General features: G+C 45.9%; 1 protein-coding gene across 1 annotated transcript in view; it reads right to left on the reverse strand.

The window, feature by feature from the left end:
• Positions 1–22624, reverse strand: part of DST (dystonin) — a 390037-nt gene that overhangs the window by 187182 nt on the left and 180231 nt on the right. The window contains exons 37-44 of the mRNA XM_078772579.1: positions 17039–22471; positions 16782–16931; positions 7636–7881; positions 6445–6588; positions 6059–6292; positions 2362–2535; positions 1961–2253; positions 1095–1353 (exon numbers count right to left, since the gene is read on the reverse strand). Of these exons, the coding sequence (XP_078628705.1) occupies positions 1095–1353; positions 1961–2253; positions 2362–2535; positions 6059–6292; positions 6445–6588; positions 7636–7881; positions 16782–16931; positions 17039–22471 (6933 nt within the window). The remainder of the gene's footprint in view (positions 1–1094; positions 1354–1960; positions 2254–2361; positions 2536–6058; positions 6293–6444; positions 6589–7635; positions 7882–16781; positions 16932–17038; positions 22472–22624) is intronic.

The following is a 22624-nucleotide window of genomic DNA, read 5'->3' on the forward strand; positions in this document are numbered from 1 at the left end:
TCTCGTTTTTCTTCTACATGAACGGCCGATATGATTCTCTGGTGAACCTTCACTTCCTTTTTATAGACGATTTCCCGTTGTGTTGTACAGTATACCCCATCCCAATGACAGGTATACAGCAATCACATCACTCTCCACTGGTCTGGAAGTGATTAGATGCTGGTGTGATAAATGGAACACGTCTTTCAATCCTGGAAAATGACACAGTATCTATCACCCTACTGCCTGTCCAGAAAGATCATCAAATGACCCACCTATCTATTTCCATGGGCAAACATTGGAAGAGGTTCAGTCTCTTGAATGCCTCGGGCTCACCATCAGCTGCAACCTCTAATGGGCTGACCATAAAGCAAAGCTGTCTAAGGCCAATCGCAGACTGGGCAAGCCCCATTGTACCTCATCTTTCCTTGAAAAATTGGAAGCATACTCAGCCTACAATGCCTTTGTCCATAGCTAAATGGAGTACTGATCTCTCCTATGGGGCCAATGTCTCAGCATCACATCTGTCACTCCTGCATTCTGTGGAATCTAAAACTCTCAACATTATTGACATCTCCTCCACCTCTCCTCTGGTCTAGCTTTTTTGACACTCTCAACTACTGTTGTATGCATATGACCCTGCCCTGATGTATTTGACGAACCTGATGTGTTCCTGGTGAATTTTACCTTTTCTTGTTAATCTCCCAAAATCCAGGCTTACCACACATCTCCCCTCTTTTGTTCCTTTTCTTCTGTTTAAGGAACAGACTTCCCGAGAGGATTCAATCACACACTACGCTCTCTAGGGCCTCAAGTAGGTGGTGCGGCACTATCTCATGTAATCCTACATCCTCAATCTTTCCGCCCCTATTAACCAGACCTAACCCAACCCTTAAAGGTTAAATGTGTTTTCTCCCCTCCTCTCCTCTCTAGAAGTTTGTTCATTCTCTTGATTTCTTGTTAAACTTTGCCAAGCTGTTCCACTGTCAGGACACTGCCATTTTACCCTCAGAATTACCTCATTCTTCCATGAGCCTAGATATTGAATTAAGAAAAAAAAAATGAGTACAAGAAATCTGTGTTCCCTCATTATTAGCAATCACTTTCACTCTCACCTGTGAGTTTAGTGCATTGTATCGTTTCTCACTCTTCTCATGTCGAAGGTGCACGTCGGTGCAGCTTTTCTCCACTCCAGGCCATGGTTCACCATCTTTTCCTTCCTCCCTGCAGGCATGCACTGCCTGCAAAGCCTTTGAAGCAGCTACCCCGATGAATCGAAGGTCACCACGCCGAGATGTGACCTCATCGGCAAAGGCAGCATGCTGAGCTTTTCGCTCTGCCAGTTCCTCCTCTCCCCATTCCAAATGTTTGTCACTGTGAGGAGCAAAGCACATAGGAGATGCACAAACGACTATTACAAGTTGTATCGTATCGTATGCCCATTGTTTCAGGAGTCACTTATGAGATTATCTCACAGTAAACATCATTTCTGGGAGGCATGACAACACCGCGAGTTGAAATACACCGCTGGATACAGTGATACCTGTAGGTTAGGTCAGTCATTTTGAATTTGTCCAGGGTGCCGGCAAGAACTCACCCACTCTGTGTCAAAAGACAGCATGGAATATTAAATGCGACCAATTATTGCTTGCAGATGGGTCCCAGGTTTAACATCCATGTAAGAGATGGAACACTTTATGATGCAACGCTCTGTTTGTGAAGCACCAATTCAACGGTTTATAGATGGGCTGAGAGTCCAATGCAGACGAGATTGCTCAAGCACCATCTTGTTAGAATGATTTTACAAAGGCCTACAGCAAAAAACGTCTGAATTTAATATTATTTAATTGTGGCTGCAAATTGGATGAACGCTTTCCTCTCGTGGCACACCCACACGTGCAGTAAAATAAGTTCTGCAAGAAGGTTCAGGATTGAAGAAGATAGACTAAACAGAGGAAGAGCATGACATTCATGTACCCACCTTTCATAAAGATTCCCCAAATCCAGCTCTGCTTGGGTCAGCCATTCTTCAAATTCAGAAAACTCTCCAGTGAGCTTACTCAGGGCTTCATTGGCTACCCCAGCCAAACGAAGCCGGCCCTCTGATCGTTTCAACACCACTTGGAATCGGACGCGGACATTTGTCTCCAAGTCCAAAAGCAGCTTGCGCTCTTCCGATGCAAGTCGAGAGCCATGTCTCTCTATCCAGGCCTGACAGGATTGTGTGGCCAGCATGACCTCGGGCTGCAGGTTGGATGCTGTATGGTGATGAGCCTGGTGAGTGGAGTTGATGACAGTTTAGTTAAAGAAAAAGCTAGGCTAGAGGGTGAATATAAAGTAAAACATAATTATCTTGGTAGATTGAAAGAATCCATCACCTACCTTTACCAACTGATAAACCTGACTGAGAACCCCATCCTTCTCCAGAGTACTTTCTGTTTTGTCAAACGATGTGACCTCATGCAATGACCTTTCCTCAACCTCCAGCTCAGATAGGCGGAGAAGAAGCAGCTCCAACTTTTTACGGATCTCTTCCAGCTGTTCCTCAGTCACCACCTAAGTCAATAGATAAATTAAGGACAGGTTGTGTGAATTAAATATGTGAAAAGTGGCATTTGGATAAAGAGGAACCCAAAGCTCATGCCCAGTCGATGTGTCCTTCCTGGTTGAAGTAATACAAACCGACATAGTTTCTTGCTACATGAATGGTCGAAAGACTCTGTTTGCCAGAAATTGGATGAGGTTTGCCAGAAATACACGAGTGTGAATTGGGCCTACAAAATGGTTGCTTTTGTGCATGCAACATTTTACAAAACACTGTTATGAAACAACAGAGATGGCTAGATCTTGTGGTTATCCGCCACGATTGAGAGAGGATGCCATCCCCACCACTAAGTGGAAGAAACAGCCATTGCTCGAAACTAAAACCATCCAGCACCTCTCCTCCATTCACCATGCCTCCACAATCCCCCATCAACGATTAGACCGTGATTAATTTTCAATGGTTTTCAGAAAAACAAAATTGTGTTTGGGTTCCCCTTTAAGCTGAATGCAGATATACCAATCCAATGAATATCTGTAGAAGCCCGGCCTAATTAGAATAGCATGCATTCAAATATTGTATCACCTAGAGAGTTCATAAAACACGATACCCTGCCCAGTGTTCAAGTATATACTTCAATATCTTACTATAATTCACCAAATGTCTGTCCGTCTGTCTGTCTGTCTGTTCGAAAGTACCGTAAAAACTGCTGAACCGATCGCAAAGATATTTTGGGTGGATAATCCTGGGATCTCCAGGAGTAAAATAGGCTATTTAGTTTTCTCAATTTCAGCTTTAGTCTCCAGCATTCTCACGTTTGGACTCCCGCATAACATTCGCGTTCGCATCAGGTTCATTGTTCTCATTGACAATGTTGCTTTCCCGGGTGCCGCGCGATCGGTGCAGCCGTTTGTGCGGCACCCAGGAAAGCAACATGTCTCCATCGATCGCTAACAGATCGCTGTCTCCATCGATCTTGCCAAGGCCGTAACAGCTATCGGCTCAAAATCCTTTTAACTGTTGATTTGGTACAGTTACACATATCGGGAATTTGGTACACGTATCAGGAGTACATACGACATAGCGATCGTGAACACGATTATCGATCACAATTCACGATCACGATCATAGTGTATCGATCACGATTTGAAACATGATGGAATAATATTTACCGATATGAACAGTGATGTGGCTTTTATTAAAATTCTAAAGATACTGTTTAGATTTTGATGATTTGTGTGTGATATGATTCAACGGATGTTTATATGAATCGTTTAAAATAAAAAAGCCTTCAATTTCTGATATTTTGCCTTTTCATTTGGGCCTCCCAATTGGAGCCCCACCCATAGGGCGGGTACTGTTGCTAGTTAATAAAATAACGATATTAAAGTTCGTAGAAAGAAATCCTGAAGTCTAGCGCTACCGTATTGAAGCAGTTTTATACACCACACCTTTATACACCACCCTATTTTATATGTTCATGTACTGCTAAACTGGAGTGTTATTGGAATTATTATGAAGGCGATTTGTAATCTATAGTGTTCAAATATCTTACTATAATTCACCAAATGTCCGTCCGTCTGTCTGTCTGTTCGAAGGTACCGTAAAAACTGCTGAACTGATCGCAACTATATTTTGGGTGGGTAATCCTGGGATCTCCAGGAGTAAAATAGGCTATTTCGTTTTCCCAATTTCAGCTTTAGTCTCCAGCATTCTCAGGTTTGGACTCCTGCATAACATTCGCGTTCGCATAACGTTCATTGTGACGATGTTGTTTTCCCGGGTGCCGCACAAACGGCTGCACCGATCGCTGCACAGCTGCACCGATCGAACTCGGTGACCTCGGACAAAGACCTTTTATAAGGACACGGGTTGAATCCCTGCTTGAGAGAATTCTAACCCATTTCAACTGAAGGAAACACATATCGGGAGTACATACGACATAGCGATTGTGAACACGATTATCGATCACGATTCACGATCATCACGATCATAGTGTATCGATCACTGTGGGACATTTGGTGAATTATAGTAAGATAGTGTTTAGATTTTGATGATTTGCCTGTGATATGATTTAACGGATGTTTATATGAATCGTTTAAAATAAAAAAAAGCCCTCAATTTCTGATATTTTACCTTTTCATTTGGGCCTCCCAAATGAAGCCCCGCCTGTGGGGCGGGTACCGTTGCTAGTATAATTAGATTTTAAAAAGGGATTAAAAAGGTTTAAAGGCGTATAAATAAATTAATTCCCGGTTTTACTGCCGTTTTACGCAGTGACTATCAAACACGTTATGTTAATTAATTATTTGTGCCTGTTTCATGTGTCCTTTATAGTCCTTAAAAACAGTTTCCTGTTTGGAATGATTTTTAGTTTTGTTTGACAGCCAGGCAGCCAGAGAGAGTAAAAGCATTGTCCTGCTCCTCTCTGAGCAAGTGTGATTGGGAAAAAATTCAGAGACAAAATATTGTTAAATGGCAGACTTGTTTTACGATTCATGTACCGTTTTTTGTGTTCAAAATATAACATCCAATATAAATAGGTTGTTCCTCGATCATAAACTGATAAGATATACAGATGGATGGACAGACATGAACCAATTGCTTCACCCCGCTTTTGGCTTCACGTCTGTGTGGTAATCTTACTATAATTCACCAAATGTCCGTCCATCCGTTCGAAGGTACCGCAAAAACGGCTCAACTGATCGCAACGATATTTTGGGTGGGTATTCCGAGGACCCCTGGGAGTAAAATAGGCTATATTGTTTTTCCAATTTTTCCAAGTTTTCCAATTTTCCAGTTTTTCCAAACACGATGGAATAATATTTACCGATATGAATAGTGATGTGGTTTTGTTGAAATTCTACAAATACTGTTTATTCTACGTACCGGGAGAGAGTAGATCGACTCCTGACGAACTCTTCCTATGTAAACGTGCGGCTCCGAAGTAACATGGCAGCCTGTGCAAAGCGATTGAGAAACAGGTGTCGCGGCCGCTTCCGTGTTACAGATTCGGCGCGAACTCTTCACACATAAATGTGCGACTGAGAAAGACGTGTAGCGGCCGCTTCCGTTTTGCAGAATTCAATCTTTTTTCAAAATGGGCGCCATGTACTGTTTATATTTTGATGATTTGCGTGTGTTATGATTCAACGGATGTTTAGATGAATCGTTTAAAATAAAAAAAATCCTTCAATTTCTGATATTTTGCCTTTTCATTTGGGCCTCCCAATTGAAGCCCCACCCATAAGGCGGGTATCGTTGCTAGTTATAGTAATTGGAGAAAGTTGATGTGCGTCCGCAATGCTTTGCATTCAAATCTTATAGACGATTTGCATTAAAACATCTTCCTTAGCAGTGGTGCCTTTATATGAAGCTATATTGTTGGATTGCACAAATTATATTTCACATGATTTAACAATGCAGGATAATATTGGCAAGTATTACACGGTAAGACTGTCAGGGGCACACTCCATGGTATAATGAATTGCATCACAATCTAACACACAGATATAGATGAATATAAAGTGAAATGACCTTTTTTGTCTGTTCCTTCATCACATCACCCAGTAGGTTTGCAAGGTGTTGCTGTATTTTCTCAGCACTCAAGACCACGAATTTGTACACGTCTTCAACTGTACCCAGCTGAGCATTCATCTCAGTAACAACATCTCTCTCCAGGAACTCTTGACTTTCCACTAAGAACTGCCGTGTGTTTCGTATCGTTTCAGAAATCTCTGATGTACGAGCGAGAATGTCTCGATGCAATACCTGTAAATGAAGCATCAAAAGGTCTTTCAGTCAATGTCCAGGCAAAACAATCAAAGTCTGTAGTGGTAGGTCCTCAGTAGGTCCTCAGTAGGTCCTCAGATCTTTTGGTTCAGCAATATGGTAATATACAGGAACACAACTTGATGCCAAACCTGGTGAATTTCCTGACGCTCCTGAATCTTGTCAAGATCATCCCCTGAAGTTTGATCCTCCATGGCCTCCTGCTTATTCCGGAGCCACTCCTCCATCTCCTTAAGCTGCTTGGAGATTTTAAGCTGACGAGACTCTGCTACATCCTAGAATGAATAACAACAGAGATAATAAATATTTGATACAAATAAACAATTTGTATCAATTTTTTTGTATCAATTTGTATCAAAAAAACAAAAGTTTGATACAATTTCAAATATTTGAAAATACAAATAAATAAATAGAGCTAATAAACAAAAGATACCCTTGGAAAAAGTCACATGCTTTGCTAAATATAGTTACATTTTGAGAGCAATGAAAATTTCTGCACTAGGTCAGGCTCAACAAGAAATCACTTCATCGCAAGCATTGTATGCTCTCACCAATAGATAGAGCTTTCAAGAAGTATTCACACCTCTTGACTTTTTCGCATTTTGTTGTGTGACCACCTGAATTTAAATTTTAAATTCAATTCATTTTAAACTCAGGCTGTAACAACAAAATGTGAAAAAGTCAAGGGGTGTGAATACTTTCTGAAGGCACTGTACAGTTACCAATTGTTGGGCCTGAGCTGGAAGAGTAATTTTTCTGTTGCTCACAAGTAGAGTGTTTGCAATCATTTTTAAAAAAGTGATAGTGACATCAGAACATTTTCATGAAATAAAGTGTAAGCTTTACAAGTAGGGATATTTTTTTACATCTCCCACCACACATCATTTTGAAATATGTTGAGACTTGTTTCCTGTTTGTATCAACCAGCCACATGCAACAGCAGTAAGGTTATTAGTGACAGATATTAATTCATGGGAAATCGGGTGAAGTTTGTATTTACGACAGACAAATATCTTTACAAGCCACTACCAGCCCAAAAAGGCAGTACACCAAAATCACATGGGTTTGGTAATATGGCTGAAGGAGAGAGTGAGTGAATGAGCAATGCAGCATTAGCCAGGACCAAGACAGGAGAACGTGATACAGAATTTATTAGTCAAGACATTTCAAGGGGACATTACCATCAGTGAACATGCAATAACGTGCAAGTGAGAAGGATACAATTTCATCTTCATGCACAAAGTACAATCCACTGAACTGCAGTGCTTTTGAATACTTGAGAAACACGTGGGTTCAAAATGACCCTTTGTTAGAAGCCAAACCTCCTCGTTCTGCTGTTTTATAACTCGTGACAATTCCTGCTTAGGATCTACTGTTTGCCAGAGTGTTTTCATCCAGAAATCTTGTAAGGTAGAGGCATAGGCCTTTTGAAGGTTCCTGGAGTCTGTGTCCAAAGCTTGAACAAGTTCCAGTGGAACTCCAGTCTCTGGCCCTTGCTTCAGAAAGCCTTGCACCCAGTTCAGTTCTTCCACCACCAAACACCGCAACATTGACAGTTCTGAGCGCAACTGCAGATGTCAACCACACACCACAACGAGAAAGGAATTCAATTAGACATTAACCATCCTCATTGTACTTAAAACAAAACTAACCAGAAAGGCCTTTATCCCAAGCTTTAAACAGGCTTGACAGGTGTAGATGCTTTCCCTTTGAATAGTATCTAGCTAGTTAGTGCTAACTTAGAAGCTAGTGCTAATGCAGTGTCCTTTTCAATTAACTCCCTACAGTGACCACAGGCCTTTTAGGAACTTTCTATTTGCTTCGGATACAGGTCCCAGTAATGTCTCATGGGACCTTTAATTTCAATCTTCACAAATAAAAGATAGCCAGCTTTCCACATCTGAAAATGGGTGGCATGCTAAAGAATGCAACCCTCTGCAATGTTGGCTCTGAACCGGACGGCAATTTCCGACCGATACAAAGGCAGGGATGAAACTCAGGATGAAGCAGTTCAGCAGAAAAGCATGATACCAAACTGAGCTGCCTTACTGCCCTACTTGCTGGTGAGAGCGAAAGATCATCCTGATTGCTTGTCACTTGTAAGAGATGTGATCAGAGGAAAGCATTGTTTATGAGGTTTAGTCCAAATTTTCTGACAAGCATTGATGTTATATGCCTGGTAGATTAAATTGCAGCCTTTCAGGTGGAAGAAACGGGAGAGGTTTTCCATTTTGAGTTTTGAGCTCGATGAGCACCCTCTCAAACCCTTTTTTTAAATCACCAACTGGATAAACAAGCAAATACATATTGTTGCGGATATGAGGATTGCATTTTTTTGATTGTGTTGTATTATATTGGAGATGGTGATGAACATTGTTGGATATGGCCCCTCCTGCCTCCAGAGTTGTATAAAGGTAAAAAGGGCGTCTCGGTAATTAGTCCAAAAGCATACACGTCAGCTAATCATAGAATACCCTTGTTCAGTAGCTTATATCTTATTATGTGTCTTAGAGTAAGGCTGTGTCTCCCATTAACTTAAATACTCCATTGCACCAAGTGAAAAAGATAGATTCCCTTCATTCCCATTCCCAAAAACCTCCATTTCCCCTTTCGTCAATTGCCATTCGCATTGCCAACCAACAATTGCCGCCATTGGCCACGAGGCAGGGTTGGGGAAGAAAGGCGGGTCCCCACCTCGTCATAGAGGGGAGTGAGTCAGCCCCACTCAACCAACCACGAACAAGGGGTTGGACTTGGAGAGGGTGTGGAGAGAAACATCAAGGAGGTTCGCGAAGGTTGAGGGGCGGGGCCTATATAACCCGCAGCTGGGGCATTCCAAAGAGGCAGATGAGCTTTTATGGGATGAGCTACGACAAGAGCGGAGTGTGTGTTTTTTTTGGTCAGAGCTGGGTTGGTCGTCAGTGGTGGTCAGTGTTTGCGTAGAGTGGAGGGGTTGCGTTGAGTTGTCGGTGGTGAGGAAGAGTTGGATTAAGCAAGAGAGAAAGAGTCCTGGAGTTAGTGAGAGAGGGAGAGAGAACCCGTCACGCCAGACCCCCCACCAGCAGCGTTGGCTTGGCTCCACCAAGCAGCTCCGACCCGCTACCCCGCGCACACGACAGGATCGGTGGCATCGGCGGCCGTCGAGGTCCAGCCCGACGTCCCGTGCGGGATCAAACTCCAGCCAGCTCCGTGCCTTCCTCCAGCCACCCACCTCCTGTCATTCCTGCCTGCAATTTCCATCCATTTGCGTACGTGAGTTTGTTTTGTTCGTGCTGTCCTGGGTAGTAACAATAAGTCTGTATAAGCTAAAGATTTCACTGTGTCACCTGCGTCTCATGTCCCTATAAATAAACGTGACTGCTTTCTGTTTGCTTATGTGTGTAAATAATAAACCCAGTTACTCTTCTGTACGTCTTCTTCCTCTTTGCATTCGGTCGCTTTAGAGGTTTCCCGATTGAATAGCGGTGGCGCGATCCGGCCAAAGTTTGGGGTAAATCGGGTTTTAGTTAGGGGAATAACTGTTCGGTCGCGGAGCCTCCGCTCGGCAAACATACCATCTTTAACCGCGTACCGTAACAATTGGTGTCAGGGAGTGAGATACGAGGCCCGAAGCGCGCTTAACGCGCTCAAAATTACAAGCGGCTGGAAATTTGTTTTGTGTTGCAAAGCAAAACCCGAATTTTGAGATCGCGCCATGGCTGGTCAAGGCGACGGGATGCCGGTGGGAGAGATAGACGGGGTGGAATCGACCCAGGACCTCGGGGAAATGTATGTGGGGGAAGGAGAGGAGGAGAACATTGGCAATGTGGTTGAAGGGGTATCAGGTGCACAAAATGGCGCGCTCGCGCACGTGGTTGAAGGGTCCCAAAATAGCGGCGCCGCGGAGGGCGAGCCCGCGGTGGCGGCTGGGGACGCTGGACAAACCGGGTTTGACCTCAGATTATTCTTGACCCAACTGATGGCAAAAATGGATGCTCAGGGTGAGCAAATGGGGGTAATGGGGAACCGGATGGAGGCTCAGAGTGAGCAAATGGGGGCAATGAGAGGCGAAATGGGGGGCAAAATGGGCAAAATGGGAGAAATGGGGGAACGGTTAGAAGCTAAATTTGAGGGGTTAGACAATAATCTTAAGGGATTAGACAAGAAATTTGAGGGGTTAGACAATGGGATAGAAGGGGTGAAACATGGGCTAACGGGGGTGGAAAATAGAATGGCTGCCCAGGAGAATCAGTTAGAGGGGGTGAAAAATGGGTTAATGGGGTTAGAAAATAGGATGGAAGACAAATTGCGGGAAGTAGGGGAGCAATCCGCCCGGGAAATCGAACAGATGGGGAACCAGATAGAGGAGGTGAGAATCGGGGTAGAAACCAAACTGGATGCTCAGAGGGATGAATTGGGACAGATGAGGGTGGCATCTACAAAAGAGAGGGAGGAGATGAAAGAGGAGATACGACGAGGTGTAAGTGAGGAGGTCTCGGGGGTACGCGAGGAGGTAAAGCGAGGTGAAAAGCGTATAGAGAAAGAGGTGAGGAATGGAACGGCTAGGTTACAAGGGGGAATAGAAGATCTGACGGAGGAGGTGGAACAGCTGACAGAGGGACAAACGGAGTTAGTGGAGCAGGTTCAAAGGAACACTGCGGTACTAGGAGGGTTAAAGGCGACACAAAAAGAAATTAAAAATGACTTAATAGCGACACAGAAGCAATGTCAGATGGTACGTGAGGGACTGACAATGAGGTTGGACGAGGTGACAGAGATAATGGAGACGAAGGACCGGCAGGTAAGGACGCACATAGAGACGGTCACGGTAGCCTTAGAGGACGAAATTGAGGAGACGCACCGGGAAATAAAAGAGGTGAAGCAAAAATTAAAGGAGGTGTTAGAGGGGGTGAGTGAAATTAAGAAGAGACGGACAGAAACTAAAAGAGAAATCCAAGAGGAGGTGATGGAATTGGTACAAAGTCGGTGCTCAACTCATAATGATGTGCTCACTAACCAAATAAAGAGTTTGCAGGTGGCGAAAGAGGTGCGGAGACGAGGTGCCAAGGTGAGTGGCGATATACGAGGAAATGTACATGATGTGAGGGGAGCTTCAGTCGGCTTGGGGGTTGTTGTGGACCCGGGTGTTCATGAAAGGCTGTTGGTGAAGTGTGCGACAGGTCTGGTGTGCGAAAGAGGAGGTGTGCGAGAATGTCCAACTCTGGGGTGTGTGAGGAAAAAGTGCGCGCCAAGGAGTGAGTGTGCTGTCGAGAGTGAGTCGGTCGTAGCGCGTGTGCGAGGGGGCACATGGAAGCGCGGTGTGGTGAGTGTTACAGAGGATGTAACGAGAGAGTGTACACCTGTGGTGAGTGTTACAGAGGATGTAACGAGAGAGTGTACACCTGTGGTGAGTGTTACGGAGGAAGTAACGAAAGAGTGTGCGCAAGAGGATGCGTGAGAAAGGTGTGTAACGGACAGGGGCATGAGAAAAGAGTGCGCTGTCGAGAGTAAGGGTGAGTGCGTTGTCAAGAGTGGAGGTGAGAGTAGTGAGAGTGACACGGAGCGTGAGTTGGTTGTGACAGGTGAGCGAGGATGTACACCTGGAATGGAGGGATGCACACCTGAAATGGTAGAGCGTGTGTGGGAATGCACACTTGAGTTGGTCGTGAGGCACGTGGTTCGGTGTGCGAGTGAGAGCACACCTGTGATTGTCACAGAGGAGGTGACCGAGAAGGGGGCGCGAAGAGGTGTGTTGGTGAGGTGTGTGAGCGACGAATGTGTGCCAAGGTGTTCGGTGGTCAGGTGTGTGACCAAGTCTGTGAGCGGAATGAGTGTACCTGGGTGTGTTAGAGAAGGTGCAATGACCAAGAGCAGGGAGACAGCTGGATGTATGAGCAAGGAATGGGCTGCGGGGTGTAAGCATGCAGGTGAGGTATCGACGGTAACCGGGTTAGCGGTTAGAGCGACTTATAGCCGAATCGGGCCCTCGGTGCGCGTCAGGCAGCTTCGCGTGCCGCGAGGACCAGCGGGGATCCGAACCACGGCGGGTTCGAAAGGACCGCCGTACGTGATCCACGCTGGGCCACACTTGGAACGGCCGCGTCCGTGCTCCGCTAGGCGGAACGGGCAGACCGATAGAAAGGGTCGTCATGGCGACCCATTTTTGTTGAGACGTTCCGGCAGGTCGAGATCGGGCCATTGGACGGCTCGGTGCCGAGATGGTGCGTGGGATCTCGGCCCGGGTAAACCTCCTTCCCTGCACCGAATGCGGGACGTATCCAGCCGCTGGCACAAAACAACCCGCATTCATTGCTCGGCTTTACGAAGCCGGGCTTTGGACAGGAATTGGCGCACCGAGAGGCACGAGTGAGTGGACGGTGATGATGATAATAGTGATAGTGGTTTTGATCCAAAATTTAGAAAAGTGAATAGATTTGGCAGCAAATTGAAAATTTTTGATTGGTTGGAATTTGGAGAGCAAAATTGGTATGTGGGAGATGCCCCATGTGAAGGGATGGCCAATCCACCATCCATCACAAAGGGGGGCAAAGGAGCACTAGTTTATGGGGTTTATGGCAGTGTAAGCTCGCCGAGGGAGGGTTTGGATAATGTGTAGGGACCTAGAAGATGACATTAGGTAACGTTAAGATTAGTTAGTGACAAGGATACCTGTAGTGGGGACGCAGGTAGGTTAGAGTGGATTATAATGACGTGGTATGTGCTTAGTTTAAAGGGAAGACGGGGAGCACTAAGTTAGCAGGGTAACAGGTAGATCAGATGATGCCGTGTGAGTGTTGGAGGTGTATTCAAGTGTATTGAGCAGTGTGTGAGGAACAGGTGTGATTGAACAGCTGTGATTGCACAGGTGTGCAACTGAACAGGTGAATGGAGCAGTGTTTGAGTGATGGTGATGGTGAGGTGTGTTGTGTTGACCAAATGGTCCAGGAAGGAAGGAGGGTGCAGGTGGCACCAGGTGTGATTGCACAGGTGTGCAACAACAGGTGTATGGAGAATGGTTGTGTGGAATACATGGAGTGTGGAATATATGGAGTCTTGGAATGGATGGTCGTGGAGTGAGTATGGTGGAAAATGTGGAGTGGAGTGGATGGTGCGAAGGTGTGAATGGGGGAAGAGTGGACCCCCATCACGGATACCCGGGGCGGGTAGTGTAAGTGTTAGGTAGAGGGTATAGGTAAATTGTGGTTGGATATTGGCATCTGTGGTGCGTGGTGGAAGAATGGTGATTGGATGGGTGCATTAGTGTTGTGGAAATGGCTGGGCGTGTAGCCTGTTAGTGTGTGTAGTTGGTTTGGGCACTCCACCACTGTGAGGATGTCGGCCAGGTGAGGCCGCAGGTGGGCTCTGGGAGCCGGTAGTAGTTGTTGTGGATGGGGCCCGAGGATCCGGAGGACGGACCCGGGTAGCCCAGTGCCAGAGGGCACCGAGGGGTGACAGAGCCAGGAGGGGCCTTCCCCAGTTAGTTAGGTTAGGGTGAGGAGCTAGGTAAGCTCGGGTGGCAACTGCAGTGGTGGAGGTGTGCAGGTGGGTAGACCTGCTGGGAGAGCTACACGTCACAGCCCAGAAATTGTGCAAGGGCACCGGGAGATGAATCGGGGGAGTGAGACCCCAAATTGAGAAGCACCACAGTTTGGTCAATGGGAATTGGTTTTTAGAACCCATAGTGTAAGTTGGCCAATGGATTGGCAGGGAGAGACCCCGGGTAGTGTAACGTGTGTTAAAGTCATTTAGAGGATAGTTAGGATGAAGTCTCCTCGCACCATCTGCATCCACTCACCTGAGGTGACAGGTACCTCCACACCATGCCAGGTTGTTTTATTATTTTTATTGTGCAAATGTTTGGATTGTGAGACGCATCATGACGTGGGTGTGACATTGTGCTTTGTGTTCCATCTCTTCCTCCTTATGAGGATTGATGATGAATTGGGTGATGGCAAATTTTGAAGTAGAGGGATTGTGGTGACGAATTTGGTATAGGAGGGATATGGGGAAGACGTGACAGTAGTGACGAATTTGTAAAGGTGTAAATTTTGTACCTATGGGGTAAGGGCAAGGGTAGTGTAGGTGACAGGGGGGTGACGTACGGTAGGCACGAGCTTTCTCACTTCGCCCTCCGTACGCATTTCGCCTTGCATTGCCTTATTGATGTGTACCCTTGTGACCTTACCCCTCGCTCATTTGTCTTCCCCCTTTTGTCTCCCACATGACCTGTGCGCCATTGGGCGCCGAGGGGAGCGTGCGTGAGTCCTCCATTGTGCGCCCGGAATTCCCAGAACCAGCTGTCTGCATCGATGCACCACATTATGGACCACATGTCTGTGGCCGAGCACCACTTATGGACCCCATGGGTTGGGGCATGGCCCCTCTGCTGGAACCGGCCATGAGGGCCCGAAATCTTGCTGGCGGACCTTGGCCACAGGGCACCGATGCCCCACAGGTGAACCACACGTAGTCGGCCCTGTGGGCCATAAATAAAATAAATAAAATGGACACGTTTGGGCAAGCTTTATTGCAAATAGGCCGTCAGTAAGAAAATGAAAGAAAGACAACAACTGGAAGAAATAGTAATAGCCAGCAGAGGGAGCCGAAGAGCAAGAGATCACCTGCAGGGTTAGGGGTTGTTTGGGTATTTTTATTGTTGAACATTGATGAACAGTGATGACTGCACCGATTGGTGCTTGGGGGTGTATTGGTGCGTTTTTGGGTGCTTTCATGGTGCGTCGATGCAGAGCAGACTGTCTCCCCCCAGAAAGAACAATTACAGGTCCTGGGTTAGTCTTGTAAATAAAAGTAGTGTCAATTGTAAATAATGCTCCCCACCGTCAGTGTGTAGTTTGAAGACCATTCCGCAATTCGGTTAACTGTGGGCGTAAGTCTGTTAGGCAGGGTGCAATGGAGCAGCGGGACACATTTATTTATGTTTTAAAACTGTCGCACTCAGGGTCAGGTTAAAAGTAGAGGGAACTACACCTACGTGTCACACTAAATAAAAGTTGTAGGCCCGGATCGTGTCTAAGAGGAGGAGGGTGCAGTGTTGTGGATATGAGGATTGCATTTTTTTGATTGTGTTGTATTATATTGGAGATGGTGATGAACATTGTTGGATATGGCCCCTCCTGCCTCCAGAGTTGTATAAAGGTAAAAAGGGCGTCTCGGTAATTAGTCCAAAAGCATACACGTCAGCTAATCATAGAATACCCTTGTTCAGTAGCTTATATCTTATTATGTGTCTTAGAGTAAGGCTGTGTCTCCCATTAACTTAAATACTCCATTGCACCAAGTGAAAAAGATAGATTCCCTTCATTCCCATTCCCAAAAACCTCCATTTCCCCTTTCGTCAATTGCCATTCGCATTGCCAACCAACAATTGCCGCCATTGGCCACGAGGCAGGGTTGGGGAAGAAAGGCGGGTCCCCACCTCGTCATAGAGGGGAGGAGTGAGTCAGCCCCACTCAACCAACCACGAACAAGGGGTTGGACTTGGAGAGGGTGTGGAGAGAAACATCAAGGAGGTTCGCGAAGGTTGAGGGGCGGGGCCTATATAACCCGCAGCTGGGGCGTTCCAAAGAGGCAGATGAGCTTTTACGGGATGAGCTACGACAAGAGCGGAGTGTGTGTTTTTTTTGGTCAGAGCTGGGTTGGTCGTCAGTGGTGGTCAGTGTTTGCGTAGAGTGGAGGGGTTGCGTTGAGTTGTCGGTGGTGAGGAAGAGTTGGATTAAGCAAGAGAGAAAGAGTCCTGGAGTTAGTGAGAGAGGGAGAGAGAACTCGTCACGCCAGACCCCCCACCAGCAGCGTTGGCTTGGCTCCACCAAGCAGCACCGACCCGCTACCCCGCGCACACGACAGGATCGGTGGCATCGGCGGCCGTCGAGGTCCAGCCCGACGTCCCGTGCGGGATCAAACTCCAGCCAGCTCCGTGCCTTCCTCCAGCCACCCACCTCCTGTCATTCCTGCCTGCAATTTCCATCCATTTGCATATGTGAGTTTGTTTTGTTCGTGCTGTCCTGGGTAGTAACAATAAGTCTGTATAAGCGAAAGATTTCACTGTGTCACCTGCGTCTCATGTCCCTATAAATAAACGTGACTGCTTTCTGTTTGCTTATGTGTGTAAATAATAAACCCAGTTACTCTTCTGTACGTCTTCTTCCTCTTTGCATTCGGTCGCTTTAGAGGTTTCCCGATTGAATAGCGGTGGCGCGATCCGGCCAAAGTTTGGGGTAAATCGGGTTTTAGTTAGGGGAATAACTGTTCGGTCGCGGAGCCTCCGCTCGGCAAACATACCATCTTTAACCGCGTACCGTAACAATATTTTCCATCAAACATGCTTAAAGTGCTTTGTGGATAAAACAAGACATGCATTTATCATTGCCTCTAGGTATTTTCGTTTCAATATTTCCAGTTGTACAATGGCCTTTGTTATAGAGCATGTTTGAAACAATATTTTTGTAAAGTGTATAATTGTACAACTCACCTCATTTTGGCTAACCATACTTTCAGCTCCAGATGGTTCTGTACCCAGTAGATGAGATTGTTTTACTTTCACTTGGACATCCAGTAGCATGGAAATCAACTTGACAATGCTCTCAACATGTTCTAAACACTGCGACTTTACAATTGTGAGCTGCATACACAGGAATCATTCAATTAATCAGTATAATGATGGGCTCATCAAAATGGTATTAATGAGATGAATTTCCACAAACTAATCTCAATGTCAAATTAACTCACCTTCAAGTCGTCTTCCTTGCCAGATTCATTCCACAATCTTATTCTTCCTTTTCCAACTTTCTCCTGATCAAGATCAAAGCTTCCTGACCTGCGGGTTGGTATTACTGCTTCTGAAATTACAGCTTTAGAGATTTTCAATTTATCATCTTCCTCGACCTCATGCCTGGTGCCCTCGACCTCATGTCTGGTGTCCTCGACCTCATGCCTGGTGTCCTCGACCTCATGCCTGGTGTCCTCGACCTCATGCCTGGTGTCCTCGACCTCATGCCTGGTGTCCTCGACCTCAGGCCTGGTGCCCTCGACCTCATGCCTGGTGTCTTCGACCTCATGCCTGATGTCTTCGACCTCAATCCTGGTGTCTTCGACCTCATGCCTGGTGTCTTCGACCTCATGCCTGGTGTCTTCGACCTCATGCCTGGTGTCTTCGACCTCATGCCTGGTGTCTTCGACCTCATGCCTGGTGTCTTCGACCTCATGCCTGGTGTCTTCGACCTCATGCCTGGTGTCTTCGACCTCATGCCTGGTGTCTTCGACCTCATGCCTGATGTCTTCGACCTCATGCCTGGTGTCTTCGACCTCATGCCTGGTGTCTTCGACCTCATGCCTGGTGTCTTCGACCTCATGCCTGGTGTCTTCGATCTCATGCCTGGTGTCTTCGCCCTCATGCCTGGTGTCCTCGACCTCATGCCTGGTGTCCTCGACCTCATGCCTGGTGTCCTCGACCTCATGCCCGGTGTCCTCGACCTCATGCCTGGTGTCTTCGACCTCATGCCTGGTGTCTTTGACCTCATGCCTGGTGTCTTCGACCTCATGCCTGGTGTCCTCGACCTCATGTCTGGTGTCCTCGACCTCATGTCTGGTGTCCTCGACCTCATGTCTGGTGTCCTCGACCTCATGTTTGGTGTCCTCAACCTCATGACTTGTGTCCTTGCTTGTTTCCTCATGGACAATGTCGATGGAATAACATGTATTATTCAATTTGACTGCTTCACCTTCAGTATATTTATGTTCAACCCCCTCCGAATCTTCTATGCTTTCAGTCTGATCAACACCCAGAACATCACAAGTTAAGTTCTTAGTTCTCTGAAGACAATTCTTCAGTACCTGATGTTGCAATCGTTTATTGTGTTGATCCTTAACTGTTGCATCCATGGTTGCTATAGGCAAAGCAGCTTGTTTGATTGGTTGTCCATATAATTCATCAGTTGTTTTTAATGCCTGTGTGTCATGGTCTTGCGAGGGAATGTCAAGTAATTGAGATAATTTTGAACATGTACTTTTTTGTCCCTTAGAACGTTTGCTGCAATGCTTCTTATAATCAACTTTGTTAGCCCTTGGCCTAACTGAGTGTGTATTCTTTTTATCTTTCAAAACCTGTAAAAGTTCTTGACTAAGGAAGCCCCTGACAAAAGCCTCTTCAGGAGTCAATTGCTCCCCTGTCCTGTTGTCCCTAATACCTCCCGAAGATAATTGAGAACTTGCTATTATTTCTGCCATATTTCTATCAAGAAATCCTTTCCAAACTGCTTCATCGATGCTAAGCCGTTGTCCTGATGAAACATCCACGATTCCACCTGTGTCTGCCTGTGCTTGGAGGATTCTGTGGGCACAAATCTGCTCAACATGTCCCAAGCGCACAGCCTCGATCAGAGGCAAGCTCCTGGAATTATCTGGAGCCTTCACAACCCCCCCTTGACCAATGGTCAAGTACCGCTGTCCAGACTCTACACTTACCTTACTCATACACACAATGGAATTATAGGGAATTATCTGACATGTGTCAGGGTCCAAAAAGCCATGCTGCAGATTGTGCAAGATTTTTACATCTTCTGCTGATGACTTATGAATCAATCCAGTTTCAACAGCCTTATCTAGCGTCAAGGGATTTTTGGAATTTATCGGTCCAATTCTACCAGTCTGAGCCAATACCCTCTCAAGCTCGAGTCCTTTTTCCTCATTTACCAGGTGCATTGCAACAGCCTGTTGTAATGGGATCGTCTGAAGATGGTGTGGATGTACAAATCCCCAAAAGCATGCCTGCTCTACATCTGCAAGTTCCTTTGCCATCTGCTCATCCAATAGTCCGTGTAAAAGCGCATTATTGAGTGACAGGCGGAGTCCTGAAGGATGGTGAATAATACCGCCTTCAGAAATCTGCTTTTTGAATATCTTTGAGGCAGTATTCTTGTCAATGATGTCAAGATTAATTGCTTGCAAAGGGGTCAACATTTGTTTTGTTTGTGGATCTGTTATTCCTACGGTTCTCATAATAATGTCCATATGTCTCTGCTTTGTGGCTGAATCTACCTCTTTACCCTTGATGGTTTTTTCCAGTTTTAGCAACTCATCAGCTGCTTTTTCCCCACCAAAAACCAAACCCAGTTTAGTGGCCAAGGTGACCGACAGCTTTTTCTTACGACGTAGATCTATTATACCACCAGTACACACTTGGCCTTCCAATAACCTCAGGCCAGACTCTGTATCAATAAGGCCAGAATTCACAGCATCGGCCACTGACATCACTTCCTTTGTGATTGGATTAATGACTGCACTTATAACTCGCTCAGAACTGAAAACCTTTTCCATCAGTGTTGCATCCACAATTCCCTCATCCAGTGCCTCAGATACACAGAGACTCTCCCTTGTGTTATTGTCCCAAAAACCACCAAAAAGATCCAGTTTTTCATAAAGCTTTAAAGCAGCATGTTTTGCCACAACGCCTTTCTTAATAGCATCATCCAGTAACAGTCTCTTCCCACTACCTTCATCAAGAATGCCACCACTTTCAGCCTGCTGCAAAGCCCATATGTCCAGAATACTTTCCCAATCAATCAGACCCCGATCAACTGCTTTTATTAGGGTAAAGCGATCACCTGACCTTGGATCTACAAGGCCCCCGCTATCAACCTGCATGCTCAGCAATTTTAGTGCTTCCTGTCGTTCTATCATCCCTGCTTTTATTGCGTCAAACAAAGAAAGCTTCCTCTCATCTGCAGAATGAAAACCTTCATATGCCATCTGCGCATCTTGGAGGTTTTTTGCATGCACTGGGTCGATTATTCCCGCAATCATGGCTTGCCTTAAGCTGAGCTGCTCACCATTCCCGTTCATGATCCCTCCAGCTTGTAACTCTATTTTCATGAGCTCCTCAGCTGTTTCTATGGAAATGACTTTCGCATTTAGCAGGTCTTGCACCGAGGCAGGTCGGCTAGTTCCGGGAAATGTCAGGTGACCGGATGCTGCTTGGTGTTTTAAAATGGGGATGTAGAGAGCAGAGGAAATCTGTTGTAAATTATCTAGTCCAAGAGACTTTACATTGTGGCAAGTATTACAATTTGAATGCTCAGCAGTGGATAAATTGACTCCAACCGTTCCAAGTAGTTGTGCATTTTGCTCGTCATCCTTTGAACCAGTATGACCGACATTTTTAATTTGTTGGTCATCATGCAGCAAATCCACATTCAAGAGTTCTTTCCCATTCATCTTGCCAAAAGGATGATTTTGCATTGATTTGTTTAATGATAATGGAGGATTGTCCTTAATATGTGAAATTTCACGATTCCAATCTTTTCCGCGATGAGCAGCAAAATGAGCATGGCCTTTATGGTTGTTTACTTTGTTCTTTGGTAAAACCCCAACACATTGTGAAGCAACCCGGGAATTATGATCCATCACATGTTGTCCTTGTTGGTCTCCTCCATTTTCAGGAAAGCTCATTATTGCTATGCTGGTGCCATTGTCTTTCTTATCATGGATTTCATCACATGCTAGACTTTTGTGTCCACTTTCATGTTGTACAGAAATATTAGAAGTACAATGAAATAATTCCAGTGCTTCTGTGGCAGGTTCTTTTCGACCCTGAAGCAGTTTGGTGCAATGTAATGTATGAGGTGGTACATCAACTTCTGGGAAGTCCCAGATTCTTCCAGTCTTTGAGGTTTCCGCCTTGCCAAGGTTTTGTTCATCTTCTCGAGGCCGCAAAAATAGCTTGTCAGTGTTGCTGGCGTTTTCTACCTTTTCAAAAGTTGATGGATGCTCGTTGTCAACATTCACCAGTGATGAAGATGCATGCGATTCCACACAATCTCTCTTACTTGCACTGATAGTTTCTTCCAGCAAGAAAAAGTCATCATCGACAATAATGAGACGTTCGCCCGTGCAAGTACTCATATAGCTATGCGTCATAACAAACAGGAGCATGAAACTGTTGGAGTCTTCCTGAATTAACCTAAAATCAGCTGTTTCATGGTTCTTAAGCCAAAATGCATCTTTGGGATTTAGAATTCCAATTGAACCACCAGTGCCACCAGCAATTCTACCAATGCATGGAGCTTTTGTAAGGCAATTATTTCCAACAGTTATATGGCAATCAAGTTCCTGCAAGCTATCTGGAATCCAAGCCTTCTTCAAAACCCGACGAACCCTGCGGTCACAAACTCCTGCTTTAACGGCATGCCTCAATGACATTGCTCGAACTGTACCTGGCAGATACATGCCTGAAACGCCATGCCTCTGTTGTAGCACCTTTCGGCAAAGCTCTGAGCTGACTACGCCCCTCTGAATAGCCTCGGTGACAGAAAGAGGTTCGCCAGAATCGGGTCTCAACAGACCACGGAAACAACCTTGAGATTCCAGCACAACAAGTGCACTCTGTGGTCCCACAAGACCAGAAGAGAAGGCTTCATCAACCTTGAGTCGTCGACCACAGGAAGGGTCCACTATTCCCCCAGCTTCAGCTTGACGAGCAAGCAGAATATTGGCAGTTTCCAGGTTGAGGAGTTTAAGTCTCAATGCCTCATCTACAGTCATACGGTGGCCTGTACGTGGATCAGCAATCCCTCCAGCGAAGAGCTGTGCCTCCAGGAGTCGAGCTGTTACTTGTCGATCCACAAGTCCCTCTCGCACAGCCCGGAAGATGTTGACCTTGTGGCCAGGCCTCAGACATACAACACCACATGCTGCTTGCCGTATTGGTAGTAGTAAATGTCCTGAATCAGGATCAGAAATTGCCCTGGAAAAGAGTTCCTTTAAGCCAAGTTTCTCCCCTGTGTTAGGATCAATTGGTAGCTGAATGCGCGGTCGCTGCTGACGCTCCAGCAGAGGATCTAGCAGCTGTGCTGTAAGAAGGTTTTGCTGGACGGCATCCTCTAAGCTTAACCTGTGACCGTTTCTGGGATTTACTATTCCACCACAGGAAAGTTGCACCTCAAGAAAATGGAGGCAAGCAGTTTCCAGAATATTGTCTTTCTGCAAAGCTTGAAATGCAAGATTCAAGCAGTTGTCCCATTCAAATTGTTGTTCCAGGTATTTCCTCACCAACTCAAGCGGTTGCAGATCCTTGATCAATGATCTTTCTATCAAACCTTCACACAAGGCATCTTGAACACATCTTCTTTGCCATGTCCTGGGCTCCAGAAGTCCCGTACTGACAACCTGGGCTTGGAGCAGAGCCAGGCTTGTTTCATGATCAATGAGGCCCCTTTGGGCTGCGTGCCACACAGGAAGTGTTTCCATGGACCGAAGGTCAATCACGCCTGCAATTACTTCCTGCATGTTCATGGCCTGCACACAAATAAATCAAGGCAT

The sequence above is a fragment of the Myxine glutinosa genome, chromosome 2, assembly GCF_964187855.1.
Source record: "Myxine glutinosa chromosome 2, kmMyxGlut1.1, whole genome shotgun sequence".
Classification (NCBI taxonomy): domain Eukaryota; kingdom Metazoa; phylum Chordata; class Myxini; order Myxiniformes; family Myxinidae; genus Myxine; species Myxine glutinosa.